This window comes from Lycium barbarum, chromosome 12, assembly GCF_019175385.1.
Source record: "Lycium barbarum isolate Lr01 chromosome 12, ASM1917538v2, whole genome shotgun sequence".
NCBI lineage: Eukaryota > Viridiplantae > Streptophyta > Magnoliopsida > Solanales > Solanaceae > Lycium > Lycium barbarum.
This window is the reverse complement of record NC_083348.1, coordinates 82,559,324-82,586,685: the sequence shown is the minus strand read 5'-3', so window position 1 is coordinate 82,586,685 and position 27,362 is coordinate 82,559,324. Positions and strand designations below refer to the sequence as shown.

Sequence of the window (27,362 nt, the reverse complement as noted above, 5' to 3'; positions counted from 1 at the left end):
GCACTTGTGCAACAGCTTTATTACCTTTCTTAACCATCCTCCTCTGAAGAATAGCTTCAGGTTCAGGACAATGTGGATGAGCAATGTCAATAGAAGGAGGATAAGTGATCAAACTAGGCACCTCATGACATCTCTTGAGCAAGGACACATGCACAGTAGGATGAATCTTCACAGAATCTGGAAATAGGAGAGTATAGGCTACAGGACCCACCCTCTTGATGACTTGGAATGGACCATAGTACTTGGCAGATAGCTTGTGGAAAGACTGATTTGTAACAGTCCTCTGCCTGTAAGGTTGAATTTTGAAATACACCCAATCACCAACCTCAAAACTCCTGTCACTTCTATGAGCATCAGCCTGTTGTTTCATCCTCAACTGAGCTCTTAACAAATGGTGTTTGAGTAATTGTAACTTCAATTCCCTGTTGAGTAGTGTGTGATCCACTTCTGCAGAAGCAGACTCCCCCGGTAAGTATGGCAAATGTAAGGGAGGTGGTCTGCCATATAGAGCCTCATAAGGTGTAGTGTGAATGGCTGAATGATGTGATGTGTTATACCAATACTCAGCCATAGCTAGACAAGAGAACCAATCAGTAGCATCTTCATTACAAAAACACCTCAAATAAGTCTCAAGACATCTGTTCAGCACCTCAGTCTGACCATCAGACTGAGGATGATATGCAGAAGAAGTGTTTAGTTGAACTCCTTGTAAACTGAACAATTCTTGCCAAAAAGAGCTCAAAAATACAGCATCTCTGTCACTAGTTATGGTATCAGGGAATCCATGCAACCTTACAATAACATCCATGAATTCCTTGGCTACAGATTGAGCAGTGTAAGGATGTTTCAATGGAATGAAATGTCCATACTTACTCAATCTATCAACTACCACCAAAATGACTTCAAAGCCTTTGGACTTAGGCAAACCATCAACAAAATCCATGCTTATTTGTGACCAAACAACATCTGGTATTGGCAAGGGTTGTAGCAGCCCAGGGTAAGCTGCCAAATCAGACTTGTTCTTCTGACAAATGTCACACTTCAACACAAAGTCCTTGACATCATATCTGATGCCTTTCCAGTAAAACAAGGTCAATAATCTCTTCAGAGTTGCTTCAATGCCAGAATGCCCACCTTGAGGAGATGAATGCCAAAGAGTAATGATCTCCCTTCTCAAGCCTAAATTTCTTCCCACCACCAGTTTGCCTTTCCTCCTGAGTTGTTGGTGTTGCCAAGTGTACTGTTTATGAGAACCAGCCTGTGTTTGCAACTGGTGAATCAAGTATTTTAACTCAGTATCTGAGTCCCAACTATCAGATATAGCCTGCAACAGATCAGTATTATTGGCAGAAAGAACCAATGACATCAATTCAGCACCAGTTACTCTAGAAAGTGCATCAGCAACCTTATTTTCCACCCCTTGCCTGTACTCAATTGTATAGTCAAATGGCATCAACTTAGTGAGCCAAGACAATTGAGAGTTTGTGTGTAACTTTTGTTCCATTAAAAACTTCAAAGCCTTTTGGTCAGTTCTGATAATGAACTTTTGACCAAGCAAATATTGAGACCATTTAGTCACAGCTTGGACAATAGCCAATAATTCCCTGTCATAGACAGACATAGCAGCATGTCTTGGTGATAAGGCCTTGCTGATAAATGCAATAGGATGACCTTCCTGCATCAAAACAGCTCCTATCCCATAGCCACTTGCATCAGTTTCCACAATGAAAGTCTTTTTTGCATCTGGTAAAGCTAGAACAGGAGCTTGAGTAAGCATCACCTTCAATCTCTCAAATGCAACAGTTGCAGCATCTACCCATTTGAATTTATCCTTCTTTAACAAGTCAGTTAATGGCTTGCTAATGACTCCAAATCCTTGTATGAATCTTCTGTAATAACCAGCTAACCCCAGAAAACCCCTTAACTGTTTGATGGTTGTAGGAAGTGGCCATTTCCTAACTGCTTCAATCTTTTGAGGGTCAGTGGATACTCCCTCTTGAGTGATGAAGTGACCCAAATATTCTATCCTTTGTACTCCAAAGAAACACTTACTTTCCTTTGCAAAAAGTTGATGTTTCTGCATTTCTCCAAATACCGCCTTAAGATGGACTAAGTGATCATCCATTGACTGACTATATATCAATATATCATCAAAGAACACTAATACAAATTTCCTAAGAAAATTGTGAAAAACAACATTCATGAGGCCTTGAAATGTGGCAGGGGCATTTGAAAGGCCAAAGGGCATGACCAAGTATTCAAAATGTCCTGAATGAGTTCTGAAAGCTGTTTTTGGTACATCTTCTACTGCCATTCTTAATTGATGGTAACCTGATCTAAGATCAATCTTAGAAAAGATTTTTGAACCTCCCAACTCATCAAGTAAGTCTTCAACAATAGGGATAGGAAATTTGTTCTTTACTGTGAACTTATTGAGGTCTCTATAATCTACACACATTCTCCAAGACCCATCCTTTTTCCCTACTAACACAACTGGGGAAGCAAAGGGACTGCAACTGGGCTGAATAATTCCCTGATCCAACATCTGCTGAACCATTTCTTCAATGATGTCTTTCTTAACAGAAGGATATCTATATGGTCTCTTATTGACAGGTTCAGTACCACTTTTCAACACAATTCTGTGGTCAAAAACACCTCTAAATGGGGGTAGTTGTTTTGGTTCTTCAAACAGTTGTTTAAACTCATGTACTAAGTCTAATAATCTAGTATCAGTAGTTGGATCAGTTGTAGACTCTAAGGCATACCATTGAAATTCAGTGTTCATAGATGGGACAACTTGTATCATGCATAACTCAGATTGATTACCTGATATTTTGGCTATTTTTCCAGCTCCTGGAGAAGTGATTTGGTTTCCAGATCCTCTAAGACAGTGCTTCTTCCCTTCATACCAAAACTCCATAGTAAGGTTCTTAAAGTTCATCTTGATATCTCCTAATGTCAATAGCCATTGGACCCCCAATACTATACTGCAAGAGCCTAAAGGTAAGAGTAAGAATTCAGCTGAGAATTCCACTCCTTGCAGCAACCAAGAAATGGTGCACATCTGATCCACCTTCATTGCATTACCATTAGCTGCTGACACCACATTTGGTAGAGTAGGTTTGATTTGACACCCTAGCTTCATAACTACATTAGGGTCAATGAAATTATGAGAACTTCCAGTATCAATCAAAATGTGGAGTGGTTTCTTTGAATGATAACCAGTTACCCTCATAGTCCTATATCCCAATGTTCCATTCAAAGCATGAGTTGAAATCTCCATTTGCTCCAATGTGTGTGGTAATTGTAATTGTTGTTCCTCTAACTCCATTACCTCATCTTCACTTGGTTCTTCCACTACTGGTACCACTTCTTCCACTTCTAGCAGATACAACTGCTTCAAATTTTTACATTTATGACCAGGAACATATTTTTCATCACAAAAATAACAGAGTCCCTTAGCCCTTTTGTCATTCATCTCTTCCACACTTAGAGTTCTTCTATTAACCCCTTTATATGGCATTGTATTTCCATAAGTTGGAGTTGGTAATAATGGGGGTTTGGATTGAAACTTCTTATCTCCATACCTTCTTGTGTTAGTTTGAGTCTGAACTCCAGTGCCACCTCCTTGCCTTATGGCTGCAAGATAAGCTTCTTGCATCCTTGCTGTCTTGTAAGCCTGAGACAAGGTCTGTGGTCCCTGCATCTTTACAGCCATGTTAAGTTCATGTTTCAACCCTCCAAGGAAACAACTGATGGCATTTTCTTGAGATAAATTGACCCTTGTCAAATTTTTCTCAAAAACAGCCTGATAATCCTTCACATTTCCAGTTTGTTTAACCTTCTTAATCTCCTCCATTGGATCATCATAATCTATCCCAAATCTTTCTACCAAAGCCATTACATACTCCGTCCATGTTGGAGGTTGTAAGTACTGTCTATACTTCATGTAAGAAATGTGCCACTGCACTGCTTCTCCTTCAAACTGCATTGATGCAATTTGCACTTTATCTTCCCTAGAGATATTATCCATGTGGAAAAATTGTTCAATTCTGAACAACCAAGAACTAAGATCCTCCCCAGAAAATCTCAGAAACTCCAATTTTGACCACCTTGAAAACTGAGAACTGTGGTTTGTGTAGCTGCTAACACTCCTTTCTCTTTGGAATCTTTCCTCAAACTGTCTAGTAGGTCCTTCAAATTGTCTTCCACCTTCAGCTTGCCTCGAGGTTCCTTCAAACTGCCTTACCCCTTCTGGAATTTCCTCTCTTGCCATAGGAGATTTATCCCTCAAATTGACCACTGGATTTGTCAATTTCTCCTTCATCTCTAGCACTACCTGATCAAGTTTCTTTAGTGTTGAAACTTCACCAGCTAAGGTGCTCATTTCTGCTAACATTTTCTGCATCATCTCACGAAGTTCACCCACTTCACTGTTAGAGTTCTCAGTTGCACGAGTTGATTTTGTCATTTTGATCCAAGGATTCGAAAGCTTTGATACCAATGTTACTCAAATACAAAAATTCAACAAGAATTCTAGGTTTGAGTACTTGAATTTGACAGTTCAATGTAACCAGAAGAATTGGAATAGAATAGAAGAGAATAGAAGTTTAGAGAGAGAATTTATGAATCTGTATATTGATGATTGGAATCCTTCAATTACAATGCTTTATAGTTGTTGAATACAATGAAAATATCTACTAACTACTTGACTAATTACAGCTAATTGACAGCTAATGAATCAGCTACTGAACTAACTTGAAACTGCTTAACTAACTTCTTCTAACCAACTGCTGACATGGCCAACTAACTTTTAAATGCTAACTGATTCCTGGACTTCACTAACCAACTGCTGACATGACCAACTAACTTTTAAATGCTAACTGATTCCTGGACTTCACTTCTAACTGCTATAATTCTGCTATCACCAAAAGGCTATTAGCTTGTAGCGTTTTAATTATAAAGCTTCAAAATTTCATACTGTTCTCAGGCTCTCAGCAGCGTCATGTTATTCTTATGTTGCTCTTTTTATTCGAAAAGCTATGGTGGCTATTTGTGTCAAACGTAAATCAAAAGTGGACTTTAAATCTTTATTTTGTTTCATTTCAAACGACAACTGGTAGCGTGTCAATTGAAAAGAAAAGGTTTCAACTTGTGGGATTTCCATTTTCTCTGAAGGCAATAAAGATTCACTCAAAAGTAACAACTATTCAAAGTATCTGATTTTTTCTGGGTTAATTTAATGGATGGTCCACTCATCACTTTTACTGCAACTATTTTTTGTAAAGCAAAAATCACTTAAGTTTACTTGAAGATTAACATTCAAGAAAGGCTAAAACATAACATGGCAATGAAGTGTTTATGTGTGGTACATTTGTTTTCAGAAGAGGAGTACTTCAGTGTTAATGTAAAATTGTCTTAATACTCCGTATTGGTTGAAAGAGCTGTATGGCGTGTGTGGTGGACGGGTGGGGGGGGGGGGGTGGTGGGTGGAAATAGTACTTCTCGGTAGTCGTGGCAAGACTCAGATCACCCATTGTAGCCAGTTGTATTTCTTATAATAATGTAATACTCCGATATATTGTACCCCACATAATTTTGAATGCCACGTTCTTCAGTAGCAGCTCGAATCTCGAATAGCAAAAAACTATAATTTAGAGGACGAAAACAGAGGTTCATATTTACTGCATATTTAATCAAAAGAAGAAAAATGGCATGCATTAACAAAGGATGGGAGGTTCTAAGTAGAAAAATCAAGAGCTGCCTCAAAAGGAAAAAGGGGATCCAAAACACAGACAATATAGCAGAAAGATGGGAGCTTTTGAGTGGCAACAACAAATGGAAGGGCTTACTTGACCCTTTGGATTACGATTTTCGACGATACCTTATTCACTATGGCCAAATGCCTCAAGCTATCTACGACTCATTCAATAATGAGAAAGCTTCAAAGTACAGAGGAACAAGTCGATACTCGAAAAAGAACCTCTTCACAAGAGTGGGGCTCGACAAAAACAACCCCTACAACTATGAAGTGACCAAATATTTGTATGCAGCTTCAAGTAAAACTGAAAAGATCAAAGAATCAAATTGGATTGGATTTGTTGCTGTTGCCACTGATGAGGGTAAAGTTCCATTAGGGAGGAGAGACATTTTAATTACTTGGAGAGGCACTATATGTTCTTCAGAATGGAATGATGATTTTAAAGTATCCTTGATCCAACCCACAAAAATCTTTGGAGAAAATACGGGTAACGTTCTTATACACAAAGGTTTTTACTCGATTTATACTTCTCTTAACGAGGCTTCAAAATACAATCGGACAACCAGTGCTAGAGATCAGGTATGACAATCTTTTTATACGCTCCCTCGGTTACAACTTGTTTGTCTGGTTTTGACTTGGCACGGAGTTTAAGAAAATAAAAGACTTTTGTATCTTGTGGTCTTAAACTATAGATATGTACATTGTACCAAAATATCTTTTAATCTTCTAGTTTTAAACATGTCATGGGCAGGGGCGGAGCCAAGTGTAACCGAGGGGGTTCATCCGAACCCCTCGACAGAAAATTACAGTGTATATTGAAGGTTAAAATTATTTTTTTATGTATATATGGTAGGTGTTGAACCCCTTGGCTTCTTCGTATGTTTACCTCTTCATATTTTTGAACCCCCTTACTGAAAATCCTGGCTCCGCCACTGGTCATGGGAAGTTGAAATTAAAGAGTTGTTACAAAAAGAAAGAGACATTCTTTTTTAACCTTACTAAAAAGAAAGTAAGACAAACAAATGGAAATTGAGGAAGTATATCTTAAGCAACTTTCCAGGTGATACTCATTAAAATTCCGTTTTGTATTTTTACATTCAAACAGGTTCTTGATGAAGTTAAAAGGTTGTTGGAGCAATACAAGAACGAGGAAGTTAGCATAACTGTTACAGGCCACAGCTTGGGTTCAGCATTAGCCACACTATGCGCTATTGACATAGTTGTCAACCAAGTCAATAGGGAGTTCCCAGTGACGGCATTTGTATTTGGTTGCCCACGAGTCGGAGAAGAGAATTTCAAGAAAGCTTATGAGAAATTGAAAAATCTTCAAATATTGCGCATTTGCAATGCTCCTGATCATATTTCGGAGAAGCCAGATCGCGGACTCGTCGATGGTTCTGCAAATGACTGGAGAGTGTATGAACAAGTTGGCTCTGAACTTTCAATTGATACTACTAAGTCGAAGTATTTGAAGAAAAACGTAAATGGTCATATTCTGGAGGTTTATTTGCATGGAATTGCTGGAACACAAGGACCAAAAGGAGAGTTCAATTTGGAGATAAATCGGGATATTGCTCTAATGAATAAGGCAGATGACGCGTTAAAAGATGAATATGGTGTGCCAGTGTCGTGGTGGATCGAGAAGAATAAAGGAATGGTTCAACAAGAAGACGGATCTTGGATTCTCATGGATCATGAGGATGACACTGATTTTTTACTCTAGATTTCGATTTGTTATCTAATCTCAGGTTGTTATCGTAAACCTATTACATTAGGTATTGTCTGCAGTGGGTCATAGCCCTTTATGTCTTTGCTTTTATTTTCTTGTTGCAGTACAATGGATGCTTTTAATTCATTCAGATGTACTTGTCCTTCTTCCTTCCGTGCTGACTTGATGAATTTATACGCATGAAATACGACCATATGTTAAGCTTGAAGATAAGATAAGATAGTGAGAAGATATCGCTTGAAAAAAATATAATGCATTTGAAAAATAAGTAAAACAGAGAGCTAGCCAGTTAGCTATACCAATAAATCCGATGTGTGAGGACTAACGACAAAGCTGCTGCCCAATTAAATGGGTTGATTTAGGTATTCCAACTTCAGCTTTTGTAATTTCATTGTTCTATTTTTTAGCTCAAATGACCATTTCTTTGTTCTACGTGAACAAAAAGTATGTATACATAATACAATATTACAAGTTGGAATGCTCATACATATCACTGGCTTGCTACAATTTATTTTCTGCGCTCTTGATATTATTTAACCGTAATTACGTTATATTGTACTGCGTATATTATATGTTCTAATTGCTTCTCTGGAAAAAAGAAAAAATTGGCTATGGAGAAGAGGAAAACAAAAGAGGTAGAAAGAAGCTTATTCATAATACATTTGGTGGTCCAACTCCGACCTCCAAGTATAAGCAACTACTATGCTTCAAAGTTCAAGGCAATGAAAAATGCTGACTTTTTTACAAAATAGTACTGTATCATTTGTTACCATCAAAATAGAGATTATTGAGTAAAATCTTTTGGACGAAAAAGAAAACGAGGGTAAAGCTTTTGAATGTCATATAGTGACGCTCAATATTCTCCACAGAAATAACATGAGTGAGAATTGTTCAAAATGAACATATGGGATTCATGCATTGCCTTTTGAAAATGTCAAGCATTTCCTTTCAATTTTCCTTAAAATTTCTGTTACGCAATGTCAGCGTGACAGCCTGAATTTGGAATGGGAAAAACGAAAAGCAACACCAAAACTTCAAAAGATAAATGAAAGATGCAATTTGGTACTATATGACCAATGGACTCATCAGTCATCATACATATGGGAAGAAGATATCACATTTGTACACAGAAAAAAGGAATTTAAAAGCAAGGAAGTTAAGTCACAAGCTTTGCCAACCTTCAGGATATTTAAAGGTCCAACAAAAACAAGAATACTATAAGAGGAAAATGTTCAACTGCTTCAAACCAAGAAAAAACCCAAGGGAAACAATAGAAAAGATGCAAAATGCAAACAAGAATAAGGGCAATATAGCACAAAGATGGAGCCTTCTTAGTGGGAGTAACAATTGGGAAGGCTTATTAGATCCACTTGACAATGATCTTCGTCAGTACCTCATTCACTACGGGGAAATGGCACAAGCAACTCGAGACGCCTTCAACAACGACAAGGCCTCTAAGTACGCTGGAAGTTGCAGATACTCTAAGAAGAACCTCTTTTCTCAAACGGGGATTGCAATGTCGAATCCATTCAAGTATGAGGTAACCAAATATTTTTACGCGACATCATCAATACATGTTCCAGAAGCATTCATCATAAAATCATTGTCAAGGGAAGCTTGGAGTAAAGAGTCAAATTGGATTGGTTTTGTTGCTGTGGCTACTGATGAGGGGAAAATTGCATTAGGAAGAAGGGATATAGTGATTGCATGGAGAGGCAGTGTTCCGGCTTTGGAATGGATTAGTGATTTTGAATTTTTTAAAGTCTCAGCCCCTATAATATTTGGTGAAGAATCTGAACCTAGGGTTCATCAAGGATGGTATTCCATTTATACTTCAGATGATCCACGATCACCATTCAATAAAGCCAGTGCTAGAGATCAGGTATATTCATCTTCCTCTAACAAGAAACAAAACTTTTTGGCATGAAGGGCTAGCAATATAGTTTTTGATTCGTATTAATCATGTGTAACAAAAGTATGAGTCGATATCACTCTCTCCATTCACTACAAGAAAAAATACATTTGGTAACATTTTTTTTTTGTTGCCATAGATTCATTATTGTTGCAAAAAGTACTTTTGGCAGCAAAAAAAAAAATTATTGCATAGACGTTTCCCAACGGCTGTTATTGCAACAACGCGCAACAACTTTTTTTGTTGTTGCCAAAAGTACTTTTTGCAACAATAATCAATACTATGGCAACAAAATAAAATTCTTTAAAACTAAGTTGTTGCCAAATATTAAATTTTTTGTTGCCATTTCTATACTTTCTTGTAGTGATTCCTGTTTATGTTACCTTATTTTCTTATTAGTCCGTTCCAAAAAAAAAAAAAAAAAAAAGGACACAGTTCTATATTAAAAATAATTTAACTTTCGACCTTCTATTCGATCCACAATGAGAAGTTTTTATAGCCATACAAAAGTTATGTCATGTTTTAGACTATAAGTTCCAAATTTCTTCATTAATTACACCTGACGAGTCAAACTGTCATGTCACTTAAATTGGAACGACTGGAGTAATAATCTTTGAAATCCCTTTTCAGGTGTTTGGTGAAGTTCAAAGATTGGTGGAACAATACAAGAATGAAGAAATTACCATAACTGTAATAGGGAATAGCATGGGGGCAGCACTCGCGACACTAAATGCAGTAGATATTGTTTTCAATGGAATTAACAAGGGAGTTCCAGTCACTGCATTTCTATTTGCAAGTCCAAAGGTGGGAGATGAAAATTTCAAGGAAAACTTCTCAGAACTCGAATATCTTCGAGCTCTGAGAGTCCGAAATATTCCAGATATAATTCCAGATTGTCCGTTGATTGGCTACTCAGAAGTTGGTATCGAATTAGACATTGACACTAGGGAATCGGGCTATCTAAAAGATCCTGGAGATGATAACACTTGGCATAACCTGGAATGTTACTTGCATGGAATTGCTGGAACGCAAGGATCCGAAGGAGGGTTCAAGTTAGAAGTGGAACGCGATATTTCACTTGTTAACAAGTATTTGGACACGTTAAAAGATGAATATGGTGTACCAACTTCATGGTGGGTTGTGAAGAATAAAGGAATGGTTCAACAGCAAAATGGATCTTGGATTCTCATGGATCATGAAGATGATGATTTGTAATTCTTTTTCAAGGAAATAGATCCAGAAGTTTAAATGTTTTAATATTTTTCTACCTTAGCTAGTATTAGAACTCGTGATGCGTGGATAATATTACACAAGTAATCATAATTACATTAGATATATCTAGGGGCGAATTTATGCATAAATTTTGGATCACATGAACACATGGTCACTCGACTAAATTCGATATATTATGTGTATAATTCTGAAAATATATCTAATATTAACTAAAGAAACACATGGTCAAAATAGGCTGATTGGAGCACTGGGTAGAGGCTATGTTTACATCCTTAAGATCACGGGTTGTGTTAACAATGTTTTAATTGTCATCTTGTTTCTTTGGATAAGGAAATCTTATTGTAACAAATTTCTAATGAAATTAAAGAGAATGAATCATATAGTCATTCAATAACTTGTTTGATCCCTATTTTCCTGATGATGAATGTTAATTCTTTTTCAAGGAAATAGAACCTGGATTCAGGGAGAGGAATCTAAGGGGTTTTGATTATTCTTTTCTACCTTAATTATTTGAATTTAACAGAGCCTTATTCATGAGATGTCAAATGCAGTGCTATATATTTAATGTTGGGGTGATTTAGAAGTTAAATAAACACCCTTGACCTCACCGTGTTTTTTATTGGAAGACGACTTAATGCATGTGAGAACCTTAAAACACGATTTAGACATTGATCATATTTTATGCGATTATTATAATTGATTGAGTATATTACAAGTTCAGTTGGTGAATGGTGATAGTATTGACGAATGAAATTGTTCTTTGGTTTCGACGAAAACAAAAAAGGGTAGAATAAGGGTCCCATATATACATTTAAGAGATAACATTTAGCAAAGAAAAGTTTACTGGTAGAAAAGAAATTACAAGTTCTGTTTTATTTCTTTCTCTAAAACGTTGCAAGCATTGCCTTTCTTGAGGGACAAGATTTTCTTCTCCCGTAATTTCTTAGAAGTGCATGAAAGCTCCAAAATGATTTTGTATTTTCAAGAGCGTGTTAATTCCATTTCAAACAAGAATAGGGAGTAAGGGGTCGTTGGTTTGTAATTGACTTGTTCGAATAAGTTTAAAAATCAACTTATATATTTTAATTTCTCCAAAATAGACTACTCATACCAATAATGTAAAAAAATGTCTTAATAAGTAAATCCTTGCTTACAAGGACGACCCATAGTTTCGCCTCGTCTATTAATTGTTATTAGCCTAGTTGTCCCTACGTGATTGGTCACATTTTTAGTAGCTTAGTTGGCAGTAATTTCATCGTTATAAGAATGTGCATTTTTTGCTTAGGGGACAAAAGCCATTTGTCTTTGTCATAGCTTCTTCTTCTTCAAAATTGTATACTTGGAGCAGCACTGCAGTTGCCTTATTCTTTTTGGTCCTAAACCATAATTTTCAAAAACATTGAGGGGTGCCTCAACTCCATTATTAGTTTCGGTGATTCGCTTGCTGACACTGAAAATGGATTTCATCTCTCAAACAAAACGCCTCTTCCCCATTTTGCCGTGTCACCTTATGGTGTCACTTTCTTTCATCGTCCCACCGGTCGTTTCCGATGGCCGTATTGTTATAGATTTTATTGGTATGTGTATACAATTTTTTAACCATGTGGCTTTAAGTTCCAACTGTCATCTTGTTTCTTAAGATAAGGATATCTTATAGTAACAAATTCTTATGAAATTAAATAAAATGAATCATATAATCATTCAATAACTTGTTTGGTCACTATTTTTCTGATGGTGAATTTTAATTAATTTTTCAAGGAAATAGATCCTGGAATCATGGAGAGGAATCTACGAGGTTTTGATTATTCTTTTCTACTTTAGTTATCTGAATTTAATGTCACGTGAAGTATATTTAATGTTGGGGTGATTTAGAACTTAAATAAACATCAAAGATTGTGGATCTCGGATCTCTTCTGCTACACCTGGTGTACCATTGACCGTACTGTGCTTTTTAAAATGTGAGAACCTAGCTTGAAACAAGATTTAAAAATTGATCATATTTTATACGATTAATATAATTGATCGAGTACACTTTAAGGACAGTTGGCGAATGATGATAGTATTGACCAATGAAACTGTTGTTTGGTTTGACGAATACAAAGAGGATAGAAAAAGGGTCCCCATACTTTCGTGTGTTTTATACATTTTTTGAGAGATAAGATTTAGCAAAGGAAAATTTACTGGTAGAAAAGCATTTACAAGGTTTGTTCGATTTCTTTCCCTAAAACGTTGGCATTACTTCCTTTGAGGAACAAGATTTTCTTCTTACATAATTTCTTAGAAGTGCATGAAAACCCCAAAATGATTTTGTACTTTTAAGGGCGTATTAATTTCATTTCAAACAAGAATAGGAAGTAAGGAATAGTTGGTATAATTAAGGTATGTAAATGACAGTTGGTATAGTTAAGTATGTAGATAATTTTTTCGAATAAGTTTAAAGATCAACTTATATGGAGTAATTTTTTTTTTTCAAAATGAACTACTCATCATTTGTACCTTCGGGGACACCCGATAAAATTGGAATAATACAGAAAAAATTAGCATGACTCCTGATCAAGGATGATACTCACAAATTGAGATATGAAACTACTCATCATTACAGAACCAATAATGTATAAAAATTACTATCTTAATAAGTAAATTTTTGCTTACCTAGGCGACCTATAGTGTTAGTAACCTGTATTCGAAAATATACTTAAACAGAAACTAAAATAAATTTCAGAAATGAAAATCAGAAGAACAGTATCTGAAAATATGTGTAGGAATTAAATCGAGCCTACTGAATGCACAGTGTGTCCTTAAGGAAATTATTCCCCTCAATATACCTAAGATTGTGGAATATATCCTACCATGATAGAATGATTTACTCACCGTAGTAGCGGTACTGCAAACTTTGGTGACAGCGAACCATTCGAAGGATGTGAAATCAAACGAGAATTTTATGAAGTCCAAAAGAAGAAGGTAGAAAAATTCAGAATTTTTGTCAGGAAAAAATCAGGACAATCGAAATTTATAGCCATTGAAGCACTAATTCTGAAAAGGTTTGCAACCTTTCAGAAAAGCTATGTAATAACGGGCGGGAAGTTCAAAATAATCCGGGAAAGAAAATGAGTCAGACGCGTCGATCCGGGTCACTAACTGGGTCAGTACTTGGATAATTAATTAAAAATTAAATAAATTTGGTCCAAAAACAATAATCAATCAATCAGATCATTTGACCAAAGCCAAAGCCGAGCCCAGCGAGCAACGATGACGGCGGCGAGGCTTGCCTTCCTCTCAACCCTTTAGCAACTAGAAAGAATGTTTTTATATTTAAGTAGACAGATTTTTCTTTCCACCACCTATATAGGAGAAATGCTTCTTCCATAAATCAAAAGAGAACAATTTATTTTCCCTCCATTTTTCCTTCAACCAATCATTAAAACCCAACATATAGTTGATCGTCTCATATGTCAATTGTTATTAGCCTAGCAGTCCCTACGAGATTGGTCACATTGTTAGCAGCTTAGTTGGCATTAATTTCATCATTATAAGAATGTACATTTTTTGCTTAGGGGGCAAAAGCCGTGTGTCTTTGTCATGGCTTTTTCTTCTTCTTCTTCTTCAAAATTGAATACTTGGAGCATTTTGATAACGTCCAAATTCACTCCTCAAAGAGAAAGTGTACACGGTTGTATTCAATATAATTTACTCAATTGTGAGTCGGAATTGATCCCACAGGGAATAATATACTAGGCGATTAAGAAAGTAAGGAACTTTCACTTATCAAGCTAAGTCAAACGATAGATAATATTTTGATTTTTTGAGAAAATTATAACTAATGCGGAAATATAAACTAACCAAGAAAGCAAGTAAAATGATCAATGACCACAAGCATGGATACAAGACACTCTCAAGTAACGATCCAATGTATTTTATTAGCCGGTTTGTGTTGATATATAATGATTTCTAAAATCTCATTGAAAGTCTTCCAACCAAATCAATGAATTTCACTCTAAGCTTTTCCAAGCCTTAGAGTGTGATATTAGGCACAATCAATTTAACCTCAAGTAAATATCTTCTTCCGAGCTTAAGTTATTAGATGGGTTTAATGACCCAAATTCTTATTAGTTAATCTTTCCCAACCTAGATTTCCTCTTCCGAGCTCAATCAAAGTGAATGGGCGAGTCTTAGGGTTAACTAATTCCTTAAGAAACATTAAAGAACAAGATTAATTAAAATAACAAAGACCCACTTCAATAGCAATAAAGATCATTCAATACATAAGCATAACAAGAGGTTTCATCCAACTTAATTTGTAAATGCATATTTTCATAAACAAGATTAAAGTTATGGAATAAAATTCTACACACTTAGATATACAATACAAATCAAGAAATTGAAGAAATGAGTGAAGGGTTAAGAAATTTCTTATCAAAACTTCAAATCTTCAATCCCCAAGTGTAGTATAGGAATCCTAGTCTCCAACTTGTGTTGAATAGTCAAAGATGATAATGATATGCCCCAAGTCTCTCTTTTGTAGCTTCTCAAATTTCCCAAGTCAAAGAATGACAAAATAAACCCCAAAGTTTCAGTTTTGCAAATCTGTCCCGTTTTTGCAAAACTGTCCAGTTTTGCAAAACTGTCCAGTTTGGCCTCTTTTTGACTTTGTTTTCACTTGGTTTCTTCCGATCACTTCTAAATCACATAAAAATGAATAGAGCACCAATATTATACAAAAATACACCTGCGTGCGCAAAGTGCGTCTCGCAGGTTGTATCGCATGTTCAACCTGCGGTTCGCAGGTTGTACAAAACTCTCGCAGGTCTTGCAATGTACAGAGATGACTTGCAGCACATGCGGTCATGGATGCGTCTTGCAGGTGATGCTCGCAGATGATGCATCCAATTTCTTCAAATTTCCAAAATCTCTGTACAAACTTGCTGCAGAACATGCGCCTCGCAGGTCATGCTTCTTCTATTTTGGCTTGTTTTGCTCTATTTTGCTCTATTTTGGTCCATTTTTCTCTGTTATACTCTCCGGACATCTTATCCTACAAAACGACGTAAATACACGAAAAGTAACACCAAAAATGCTTGAAGAGTTACAAAAGCTTAAGAAATTAGCATCGAATATCCCGTAAATTCACGGCACATCACAGTGCTGCAGTTGCCTTGTTCTTTTTGGTCCTAAACCATAATTTTGAAAACATTGAGGGGTGCTTGAAATCCATTATTAGTTTCGGTGATTCGCTTGCTGATACTGGAAATGGATTTTATCTGTCAAACAAAACGCCTCCTCCCCATTTTGCCGTGCCACCTTATGGTGACACTTTCTTTCATCGACCCACCGGTCGATTTTCCGATGGCCGTATTGTTATAGATTTTATTGGTACGTATATACAATTTTTTAACCATGTGCCTTTAAGTGCCCTATATTGATTGATGGGTAAAAGTTTTGTCTTACAGAATTTTGGATGATCATCACTGAGCTAGTTTTTTTAGTTTAGTTACGCTCAAAGAATCGATCTGGTCCATTTTTGTGATTGTGTTTTCCAATATTGGGCACCATGTCATGTTATTGTCGCACATCGATTAATTATGAATGAGTTGTTTGTATCCTTGTGTATTGTCTTGTGCATTTCTTGCTACTTTTTGACGTGTATACTAAAAACTCACCAATAATTTTTGTTTCCTACGCTATTTTTCTGATGACTGGTTGGATTTGTAGCTGAGAGTTTGGGGCTGCCGTTAGTACCAGCATATTTGGGAGGAAAAGACGAAAGGAATAATGTAAAATTCAGGCAAGGTGTGAATTTTGCAGTAGGAGGAGCAACAGCACTTGATTATGCCTATTTGTTGGACAAGGGAGTAAAGCCGAGTAACAATGTGTCTTTGGGGACTCAACTGGGTTGGTTCCAGTGTTTTAAAAGGCGGGAGCGTAAGGCGGGGCGTTTTACATATGCCTCGACGAGGCGTAAGCCTCGAGGCACGGGGCGTAAGCCCCATGGGTATTTAATTTTTAGTATTTCTTAAAATAATATAATTACAATAAATATTTTTAAATAGGTAAAATTACATAAAAAATAAAAGATAACTATAAATAAATGAAATATATATATATATATATATATATATATATATATGTATGTATGTATGTATATGTGTGTGTGTGTGTGAGCGCGTGCGCGCGCTTGATCCTCACAAAAAAAATGATCAAAGCAATCCATTATACACCGCTTATAACTTATAATTATATATAACATAATTTTACAAGTATAAACAATACAATGAAATAAAAGCTATTATGAAATGCAAAACAATTCTAACATTTTAACTTTCAAACACGGAAAAAAACACAGTTTCTTAAAACACTATTACTATCATACTATTCATTTTATCTCCCTATAAGCAAATAATCAATAAAATTTATCAATATTACAATTAAAACATAACTTCTTCATGTACAAAAAATAAAATTATATGATAATTCTGATACATAGGACTTATGACCAATGACAAGTGAAAATGTACAATTCCGCTATGTGTTTTTTTAAAAAAAATTAAGTGATATTCACCCTCACGACGTTCTCAAATAGTAAATATCCAATACTACGACTTGTTATATGAGTTACACCCAATCTTCTATTTCTATAGATGAAAAACTATTAAGTATCATTATTTTATTAAACAATTATGAGGGTGAATGATTTTAATTAAGGAATTTAAAATATAATTTGTGTAAGAACTGTTAGGCGAGCCCTGGGCGTTGGGCGTTAGGCGTGTTTAGGGCGTACAATTGGGCGCTTAGGGCGTAAGCCTCATAGGAACTAAGCCCCGCACGTTAGCCCCAGGGCGTTTTGTCACTGCCCTGCCCCGAGGCGAGTCCCGGGGCGAGTCCTGACACTGCCTTTTAAAATAATGGTTGGTTCAAAGAAATGCTGCCTTCTCTTTGTAAATTTCTTTCAGGTAATATTATAATTTTCCACTTGCCTGCTTTAGTAGGCGTTTGGACATGCGATTTCATCTCATGAGATAAAATTAGCGTTTGGACATGCAATTTCATCTCACGATGAAATGAAATCCCAAATCATCCAAAAAGGCATGATTTGGGATTTCAAATTTTTCAAATATATAAATTGACCCATAAGTTTATATTTTGTAAAAAAGATTCATAAGTTGGTAAATATATTTACTAATCATGTTTACTAGCCATTTATATAAAAAATTAAAAGATCTACAAGTTGGTATTATATTTATAACAAAGTTACTCTTACCAACCATGTTGGAGGATTATATTAAAGAGTAGTTACATTACAATTCATGTTCAATTTTTCATTTTATTGAACTAAAATTTGATCAATTGTTCTTGTATTTTTTAGAAAGGCCTTCTAGTAGCGTATTGATTTTGTTATGAACTATGACTTGCTCATTTGGTAAGATTGTATAAGAATTGGAAAAGTTTTGATGGTTTTTATAACTTGTGGGGTTTTTATGTCTATAAAAAAAATACAACTTAAGAAAATTCAAATTGCATGTCCAAATATGATTTCATCTCGTGATTTCATCTGAAATCATGTGCAAACGGCTCCTTAAGACCTAAGTTAAGACAATCAATCAATAGGTTCTTATGATTAGTATCACTTTAGAAGAAATTCAAGTAGTGCTAGGGGTGGGCATAAATACCGAAAATTGAAAAACCGAATCGAACCGAATGAATTCGGTTTTTCGGTGTTTCGGTGTTTCGGTTCAGTTCCGATTTTTTTAAATAGCAAATTCGGTGTTCGGTTTTGGATTTTCGATTTTTTCGGTTTAACCGAAGTTTCTTTTTTTTTTTTTTAAATTTACTACACGAATACAACTTTTTTTTTGGGAAAAAACATAAGTAGACAATAATATTATAATATTTACATACTCTTAGCAACTAAATGTTATTAAACATTACATGGCAGGTTAAGTGTTTTATAGTAAATCAAATTGCTATATATAAGGAAACCCTTGAGACGTGAATAACTCCAATACCTATTTGTTGGTCATAGTATAACTGCTTTTATACAATTTCATACTTCTTCCTTATTCTACAGGATTTTTGTCCAGCGTTTTTTTCTTTACCTTTTCTACTTCGTCCTTATTCTCAACTTCTTCCGTTGTTCCATAAAAAATAAAATCTCAGTTTTCATTTAACACTACAGGATATTGAACACAAGTAAAATAATAATTTGAGTGTTGATTTTTACTATATATAGTATAATAAAAATGTTATATATAGAATAATATTCATATAATTTATTTCACCTATTATAATAAATTAGATATAACTCACATAATTTGACTATACACTATATAAAATTTTATACCTCGTATGATTTTATTATACGCTGTATAATACATTATATTTTGTATATAGAAGATATTATCTTGTATGTGTGAATGATCACTATGGTTGGATTCTAAACTCATCAAACCTTCAAACATTTAGTCTAGCGTAAACCTCTGTAACTCGAAGCAATCAAGAAGGAAAAATGGAAATAAATGGAGAGATGTGTAATTGCTAAAAAAAAAAAAAGCAAATTAGAAAAATCGAAACCGAACCGAACCGAACTTCAAAAAACCGAACCGAACCGAACTAATTTGGTGTGGTGTTCGGTGTCCACTTTCAAAAAACCGAAACTGAAAAGCCGAACCGAACTTTAAAAAAACCGAATCAAAAAACCGAACGCCCACCCCTACACAGTGCAGTTGTCTTTTTTTGTTTGTTTTTTGTTTAGTGAAAAGAAATCATGATCATAGGCGCCTCCACCAGAATATTGCAATGGAATGGGAAATGTTTATTCTATGCCAATGAAAACTGAAAGAATATCATATCCATCATAAAGAGATTCAAGATCTGTGAAGAATTTTAGTTTAAGGGTTTTCTTTTTAATTTTAACGGTTAAGATATGATATTGCAATGACCAAATTGAAATTACTATCCAATATAAATAAATATTACTACTAATCTCTCCAAGATAGTCATGGCATGAAATATTCATTGTTTAGGAATGATTGGAGATGTTAGCAATTCTTTTGAATTTTTCTTTCATCAGCTTGCAACGGATTACCTACCGTAAATAAAAAGAGTGACGTTCTCTTATATTTTCATTAAAACTAAAAAAATCCAAATTTGCAAGAATAACCCACTATGTTGAAAAACTTATCATAGATGACCATGAGGGATAGTGTCGTTTCCCATTTGTTGAGAAAGTAGAAATTAAACGGTAATTAATGCACGTTAACAAAGAACTATTTGATTTAGTAGTCCTTTAAATATTTATTATTAGTATTTTTTATAAGAAGTTTTTACATAAAAGATGAAAAACTAACACAAGAGATCTTTGTAGGATCATTAAAAGGTTACGTTTACCATTTCCACTGTAAGTATGATTTAGAGCTTAAACGCTATAAAGAATAGAAATGCACGAATTTTGATCAAAGATTGGGTGGATATATGTGGTAGTAGATCTAATTAATGAATATAATGGCCATCAATGAGGATTAGTTCACGGGTCATTGTCAAACAATATGATTTAGCTTACCCACTCAAAATTTACCTTAATAAATAAATGTATATATTATATTTACGTGCGAATATGTCTTTATCGGTAGTCGGTTGAGCTTTCAACTTCCTATGATGGAGATTTGGAGTTCAAGTCTTTAGAAAAAGACAAGGCACAAAGTGGTCAAGGTCATGGATAGGGACGTAGGATAAAAAACAGGCTAGCTTTTAAATTTGATTTACTTATATTATTAATACTAGTTTCACGAGGCCCGTGCTAAGGCCGGACCCAAACTTAAAATATAAAATAGATATTAAAATTAAAAAAATAGTTCATTTTACGCCTTTTTACTGTATAATAATTAAAATTTCAAATAAGGATATTTTCAATATATAAGCAAAACTTTCATTTCACTCCTTTAACATCTTAACTTTTATTTTTAATGAAATTATTTACTTGAAATTAGATGCTGAGTCAAAATTTGAAGTTTATGGATTCTGAATCTAATTATTTTAAGTTACTTGGTTCTAAATTAATAATCTCTACATAATCAATGAGCTCTTAAGATAAATAAAGAGTTTGAACCAAAACGCTACTGAATCCGTCCAAACATGTAGCTAGTTGACACTTAATTTCGCCCTACTTCAAACTCATTTTGTGCTTATCTTGCAAAATTTCGCCCTGCTTCAAACTCATTTTGTGTCTATCTTGAAATCATCTAAGATTTAATGATGTATTTTATTTTCATCCGCATTAGACACTCATATTTTCATTTTGTAGAATCATCTAACACATCATATTTTCATCTTCTAGAATCATCTAACACAACAAAAAAATTCAATAACTCTAGATTTATACTACAATTTATAACCTAATTTTGAGTTTTTACACATATTAACCTGATTAACGATCTTACAAAAATATGAATAAATAATAATTAAAATACATTGATAAAGTAAAGATATAAAATTATACCTAAAAAATAATTTTAGGACAAATCTTTATAAGCACATATAAGCTCACTAAAGAAGTAAAATATTGGAGGTTTAACAAAAGATATAGTATGACCTAATAAATGCTCCAGTTGTAAATAAGGACAAATAATATATTTCCTTTGTCCTAAAATATTTTTCACGTTTCGTTTTTTGAAAGACAATTTGACTGATTTTCGGAGATAAATTAGATTAGATTAATTCAATGTTTTAAAATTAAAAATTGGATATTAAAAAACTATTTGAAATATACTATAAATTGCAATTCTCCTATTAATATATTGATTTTTTTTTAAAATATTAATTAATATTTATTTAATTTGACCCTCGAGAAGTGAAACGTGATAAATATTTTGAGATGAAGGACTAAAAATTAATTTAATAAGGAGCAAAATAAGAGATTCACAAAATGTACTTATGATATTAATATATACGAATAACAAAGGCCCGTGTGGAAATGCTTTAAGAAAGAGAATTTGTGTTGTTAAAAAAAAAAAAAAAAATGCAAGCAAAAAGTAATACTCCAACGTATGCAACTACCCCTGTGTATTGCCCAAGAAAAAAAAAAACTACCATTGTGGGGCCCTTTGAGCTGTGAGGACGACAAATTTTATGAATTCTTGCTTATATAGAGTAGTAGTATGTGAGGTGTATATACACACAATGCTACAAGTAATTTATAAAAGTTTACTCCCTCCATCTCAATTATTTGTCATGATTACTAAAGATAGTTGTCACAATTCATTCATCAAGACACAATTACTTATTTCTTTTTCATTTTACCTTTAGTAGAATTTTATCATTAATAAATATGAACATAAATAGAGTAAACATTAATTGGAGAGAGATGTTAACTTAGATATAAATAAAGATAAAAGTAATCAAATACCCTTTTAATTAATACTTATTTCTTAAGCAACGTGTAGAACAAAAAGAGGACTAATAATTTGAGATGGAGGAAGTAATTAAATTGTTAGAGCGAGAAAAAAGTTTCACAATTGAGGATAGAGGCTCAATTAATTTGGACGAACCAAAAAGGTTGCGGTGTCATTTACTGAGATAAAAGTAGTATAAAATTAATTACTGTAATATCTAAAGTAAAGCAATACTAAGAAAGAAGAACAGTTTGCTGTTTGCAGAAGAACAGAGAGAAAAAATGTCAACAAGGCATGTATAAGTATCCAATCAAAGACACTTATAGTGGTCGTTTGGTGCATGGCCAAAATTATCCCGGAATTATAATTTCGGGACTAATTTATTCCATATCTTGAGACTATTTTATTCCATTTAGGAGATGGTATAAAATAATCTCAGGATAAGTGGTATAAGAAGGTATTGTATACGGTAAAAACCGGATGCGAGGCAAACCGGTGGAGCGAGGGGACCGACTGATCTGCCTTCTTCGTCATTGGAACGACCAAGCCCGGTGACCCGAGCATTCGTGACCGTTGGTCCGAATTGATCGTGGCCGTTGGTCCGTTTGACCGGGGCCGTTGGTCCGAATTGGTCGTGGCCGCTGGTCCGTTTGATCATAGCTGTTGGTCCAAATTGATCGTGGCCGCTGGTCCGTTTGATCATAGTCGTTGGTCCGAATTGATCGTGGCCGCTGGTCCGTTTGATCATAGCCGTTGGTCCGAATTGATCGTGGCCACTGGTCCGTTTGATCATGGCCGTTAGTCCGTTTGATCGTGGCCGTTAGTCCGGGAAATCGTGGCCGTTAGTCTGGGAGATCCTGGCCGTTAGTCCGTTTTGGTCATGGCCGTTGATCCGGGAGATCCGTTACGCGGTTGCCACGCATCGATAGCGTCCTGTCATGGTCAACCACCAACCATGCGTGCGTCAGATCGTACGGCCAACCTAATCCCACCAAATCTGCTCAGAGCTGTCCTTTTTATTATTATTCTAATCATTTGTATTGGAAGAGGCCCATAGAGCACATCCCCCTCCTTTGTAAGGGTTGACTCCTTTACTTTCCAAGAACATTTATAATAAAAGAGCTCATATACACAATCTCTCTCCCTCGATATCTGATTCGGCCATGGCCATTTGTTTCCATTTATGTTGTGCTTCTTCCATTAAGTATTGAACATAGCTTCTAAATGTTCATGTCCATAGCAAATCGAGCAAATTATCGTTATTAGCCGTTTTATTACTAAATACTCACACACTTATTTTCCACTATCAAACATATATCAAGATCCAAGCACATATCCTATACCCGCATACAAATTCAATTGATTTCCCAAATTCGGGGTAAACAGGTATATCCCAGCTTATACCATGAGATGCATTTTATATTTTATTTGATACAAGGTATAAATTTATTCCAAGATAAATTTATACCTTCTACCAAACATGATACAAAAATTAGTGCTGGAATATCTCAAATTATACCTTCTACCAAACGACCCCATAATGTGTTAGAATGAGTTTTATTCAACATTTGTCAATCACTAATTAATTTTATTGCACATAGAATGCAAGGAATTTCTACAAAAGTCATTGATACTGGTGGGAGAAATCGGAGGCAATGATTTCAACTATGGTTTCCTTGGAAATAGCACTAAGGAAGAGGTTGAAGCATATGTTCCCTGTCATCAACTCTATTAGCTCAGCTATAAAGGTAAAACAATATCAAAACGCTTCATATTGCATCAAAATAATACACCCTCCTCCGTTCAATTTATGTCACACATTTTGAATTTCAAAAGTAACACGAATTTACCTTAATCATAATTTTGAATTTTATTATTATAATTTATAGTACTATTTACGTAGTTATCAAATATGTAAATTTTAATTCTAATTTTTTTTTTAAAGATTCCATCTCCGAATTAACGGTCAATTTTTTTTTTTTTTTTTTTAAAAAAGACTATGAAAATTAAAGTGGTACCACATAAATATGAATCAACGGAGTAAAACATATTCTATAATGTCGCAGGAACTAATCGAGTTAGGTGCAAGCACACTAGTAGTTCCAGGGGGTTTACCAATTGGATGCTCAACAGCTTATCTGACAAAATTTATGCACTCAGATAAGAAACGCTACGATCCAAAAACTGGTTGTATTAATTGGCTAAATCAATTCTCCCAGCAATACAATGAGCTTCTACAAAAAGATCTTCATCTTCTTAGAGAGCTTCATCCTTCTGCTACAATCATCTATGCAGATTACTACAATGCAGCCATGCGATTTTATGCATCTCCAAGGGACCATGGTAATTATTGATTTCCTTTAATTTCTTTATTAAGTAAGTAATATTTAATCTTTATATTCAACAAATTTCAAATAATTTTAGTTGAGCTTGAAATGTCAAAAAGTTGACTTTTCACTTTGGACCACTTAATTGTTTTCATATTTAAGGATTTTCACTTGTCTATATACAAATGCATATATTAGATTGAAACAGCTAAAATTTCCACCGCTAAATTAGGTAGAAGATATTTAATGGCTTCATGCGTACATGGTTAAAAGTCGATGGGTTATTTGTCATATAATGACAATTGTATATGTTACTCTGTTCTTAGCCTGAAATATAGGGGTAACAAAATTATCCCATAACACTATGATTCCGTCCAAGTTTAAGCAGGTTAATGACCTGTCCATTAAGTGCTTTAGCCCATCGTGACAGGCCCAATTCAACTCATCTAAAAGTTGAGTTGATTTAGACTAATAGCCTGTTTGGCCAAGCTTCTAAAATTAGCTTATTTTAAATAGTGTTTTTTTTCAAAAGTACTTTTGGCTAAAAGCAGTTTGTGCTTGACCAATTAATTTAAAAAGTACTTTTGAGCAGCAATTAATGTTTGGCCAATCTTTTAAAAAGTGCTTCTAAGTGTATTTTTCTCAAAAATGTTTTTCGGGAAAAACTATTTTTTTAGCTTCTGCTACTCCCCAAAAGCACTTATTTTTTCCCAAAAGATTGACCAAACACCTCACTTCTTTTTCTTTTTTTAAAAAATAAGCACTTATTGAAAAAAGAAGTACTTTTGAGGGAAAAATAAGCTTGGCCAAACAGGCTATAAATATATAGCCAAATTGACCATGAAAAACCTTATTAAATATTAATGTATTTTTATTTATTTGATATGTAATATATAGCTTTAATATTTTTATTACTTTTGTTTGGTAACTGAACTAATACTAATAAGAAAACAACGAAAGAAGATAGATTTGATAAGAGTTGGGCAGGTTGAGTTATGACCCAATTGTTCATTTCATCTTCACTCAGCCAATCTATGCCCAAGTAACTTTTAAACGGAACTGAACAATGACTCATTTATTAATTCAACCTACTTTCACCCGTACGAATTTAACACAAGCCGTTCATTTCTCAGCCGTACTTGTGTATGCATTGATATAGAAGGAAGCGAAATCTTATGATTAATTACAAAATTAATTACCACAGGGTTCACAAAAGGAGCTTTGGTTGCATGCTGTGGAGCAGGAGGGCCATACAACTTTAAATTTTCTGCAATACGTGGGAATCCACCAGCAAGAAATATTTGCAATGACACTTCATTATATGCTAGTTGGGATGGAATGCATTTCACAGAAGCTGCATATAAATGGATAGCTACAGGTCTTTTGGAAGGCACTTTCACTTTTCCTTCCCTTGGTAAATTAATATCGTCATGTTTGAATCCAAATGTAAATCATTTCGACTCTTAAGTACGACTAGTATCATCATATCATTTAGTGTTTGTCTATACTTGTTTTGATAGTTAAATACATAATTATGATTTATATTGTTTGAGCTCTAATTCGTGTAGCGTCTAAATCATCCTAAGCTATGCATCGGATGCACCTCCAATGTGCCCAAATTCACCCATAACAATATTTAAGTTAGCGTACTATTAAAATCAATAACAGAGAAATACAGAGGAAACATTAGACAATATTCTTAACAAGATTACAGAACTAATGAAATTTTATACATGATCTTGAATGAATAAAGTTAAGACCCATGTTGAAGCATTTATGTACAGTAGTTGCCTCGCCAAACTCGCAACCCATATTTAATTCCGTGGTTACTTTTTATTGGTTTTACTTGAATGCAAGAACATCAGGAGTTAAAGTTAGAGCTCCAACCCTAAAGAAGTTTGCAGCAAAAAGTATAGGCCAAACCCATCGATAAACACTTGTGGCCGTCCACTTCTTTCACTTGAGCACCTAAAGTGGCCCTTGTTCCATTTAGACACTTCAGGTAGGCCATTCCTATTCCACTTAGACACTTTTTGCACCGTTATCGGAGCAAAACCAACACCAGTCGTCTCCTACGTGGATTAAGTGACCAATTAAATTGTGTCAGCTCATTTAAATTGTGCCAACTCAATTAAATTGTGTCAACTCATTTTAATTGTAAATTCACTAATTTGTAAATTCGTGGAGTTTTGACCATTAAAAATTGGGGCTTCTGGGCTGGTTGGATGTGCAATGAGGTGGCGCCCCCTTTGGTGTTAGTTTTGCTCCGATAACGGTGCAAAAAGTGTCTAAGTGGAATAGGAATGACCCACCTGAAGTGTTTAAATGGAACAAGGGTCACTTTAGGTGCTCAAGTGAAAGAAGTGGACGACCATATGTGTCTGTCGATAGGTTTGGCCAAAAGTATATTTAGAAGTGATCACGAAAAAAAGTATACCCTCCGTCCCCAAAAGATTGACACTTTTTGCTTTTAGAGAGTTAAACTTCTTAATTTTAACCGTGTGTTTGAACATAAAATTTTTAATTTTTTCGAAATAAAATATACATATTTGAAAACTACGTAAAAAAAGTATTATAAGTCACCATAATTATTAATTTAAAATATTTAAAAGACATATGAAAAAATTACGATCAAAGAACAACTAGTTTGACTCTCGAAAAGTGACAATCTTTTTGGATCGGAGGGTAGTAATGTACTTTTACCCTGCCATAGTTCAAAATAGAAGGGTTAGGTTTCCATTTTACTTATGTTTAACAAAAGCTTCTATAAAGAACTAATTGCACTTGCTACAACAAATTCAATAGAAGATTCAAGAAATTCCTCTTCTCTGCTTGTGGATTAAGATAAAAATGCAATTAATTAATGTGCACATGATATGGTAATGCTCAAGTCCTCAACTATTGAGGGGTAATGTGTTTGCTTTCAATAATTGAGATGTACTCAAAACCAGTATATCAGCTCCTTTAGAAAAAAGTATATTATAATTCTTTTGACTGTCCAATAAATACCTATATCCAC

The 27,362-nt window shown here is 34.6% G+C and overlaps 2 protein-coding genes, 1 non-coding gene and 1 pseudogene across 3 annotated transcripts; all 4 read left to right on the top strand.

Annotated features, from left to right (window-relative positions):
* Window positions 1-5,528: 5,528 nt before the first annotated feature.
* On the top strand, window positions 5,529-7,643 carry LOC132624850 (phospholipase A1-II 1-like). The gene is made up of 2 exons (XM_060339581.1): window positions 5,529-6,340; window positions 6,867-7,643. The coding sequence occupies exons 1-2, from the start codon at window positions 5,711-5,713 to the stop codon at window positions 7,482-7,484; spliced, it is 1,248 nt and encodes a 415-aa protein (XP_060195564.1). The 5' UTR covers window positions 5,529-5,710; the 3' UTR covers window positions 7,485-7,643.
* An 892-nt stretch (window positions 7,644-8,535) lies between these two features.
* Window positions 8,536-10,622, top strand: LOC132624545 (phospholipase A1-II 1-like). Its single transcript, XM_060339309.1, has 2 exons — window positions 8,536-9,372; window positions 10,033-10,622. Exons 1-2 carry the CDS (start codon window positions 8,536-8,538, stop codon window positions 10,615-10,617), a joined length of 1,422 nt encoding a protein of 473 aa, XP_060195292.1. The 3' UTR covers window positions 10,618-10,622.
* Window positions 10,623-13,127: 2,505 nt separating this feature from the next.
* Window positions 13,128-13,230, top strand: LOC132625290 (U6 spliceosomal RNA). The gene has a single exon (XR_009576729.1). It is a non-coding gene; the product is annotated as a U6 spliceosomal RNA (small nuclear RNA).
* Window positions 13,231-15,457: 2,227 nt separating this feature from the next.
* LOC132624544 (GDSL esterase/lipase At1g28610-like) lies at window positions 15,458-25,811 on the top strand (annotated as a pseudogene).
* The last annotated feature ends 1,551 nt before the right edge of the window (window positions 25,812-27,362 follow it).

Excerpts from the sequence above, each read along its gene's own strand:
- LOC132624850 (XM_060339581.1), top strand. The coding sequence starts at position 5,711 with ATGGCATGCATTAACAAAGGATGGGAGGTTCTAAGTAGAAAAATCAAG. Across the intron at positions 6,341-6,866 it reads CAACCAGTGCTAGAGATCAG|GTTCTTGATGAAGTTAAAAG; the intron begins GTATGACAATCT and ends ACATTCAAACAG.
- LOC132624545 (XM_060339309.1), top strand. The coding sequence starts at position 8,536 with ATGAAAGATGCAATTTGGTACTATATGACCAATGGACTCATCAGTCAT. Across the intron at positions 9,373-10,032 it reads AAGCCAGTGCTAGAGATCAG|GTGTTTGGTGAAGTTCAAAG; the intron begins GTATATTCATCT and ends ATCCCTTTTCAG.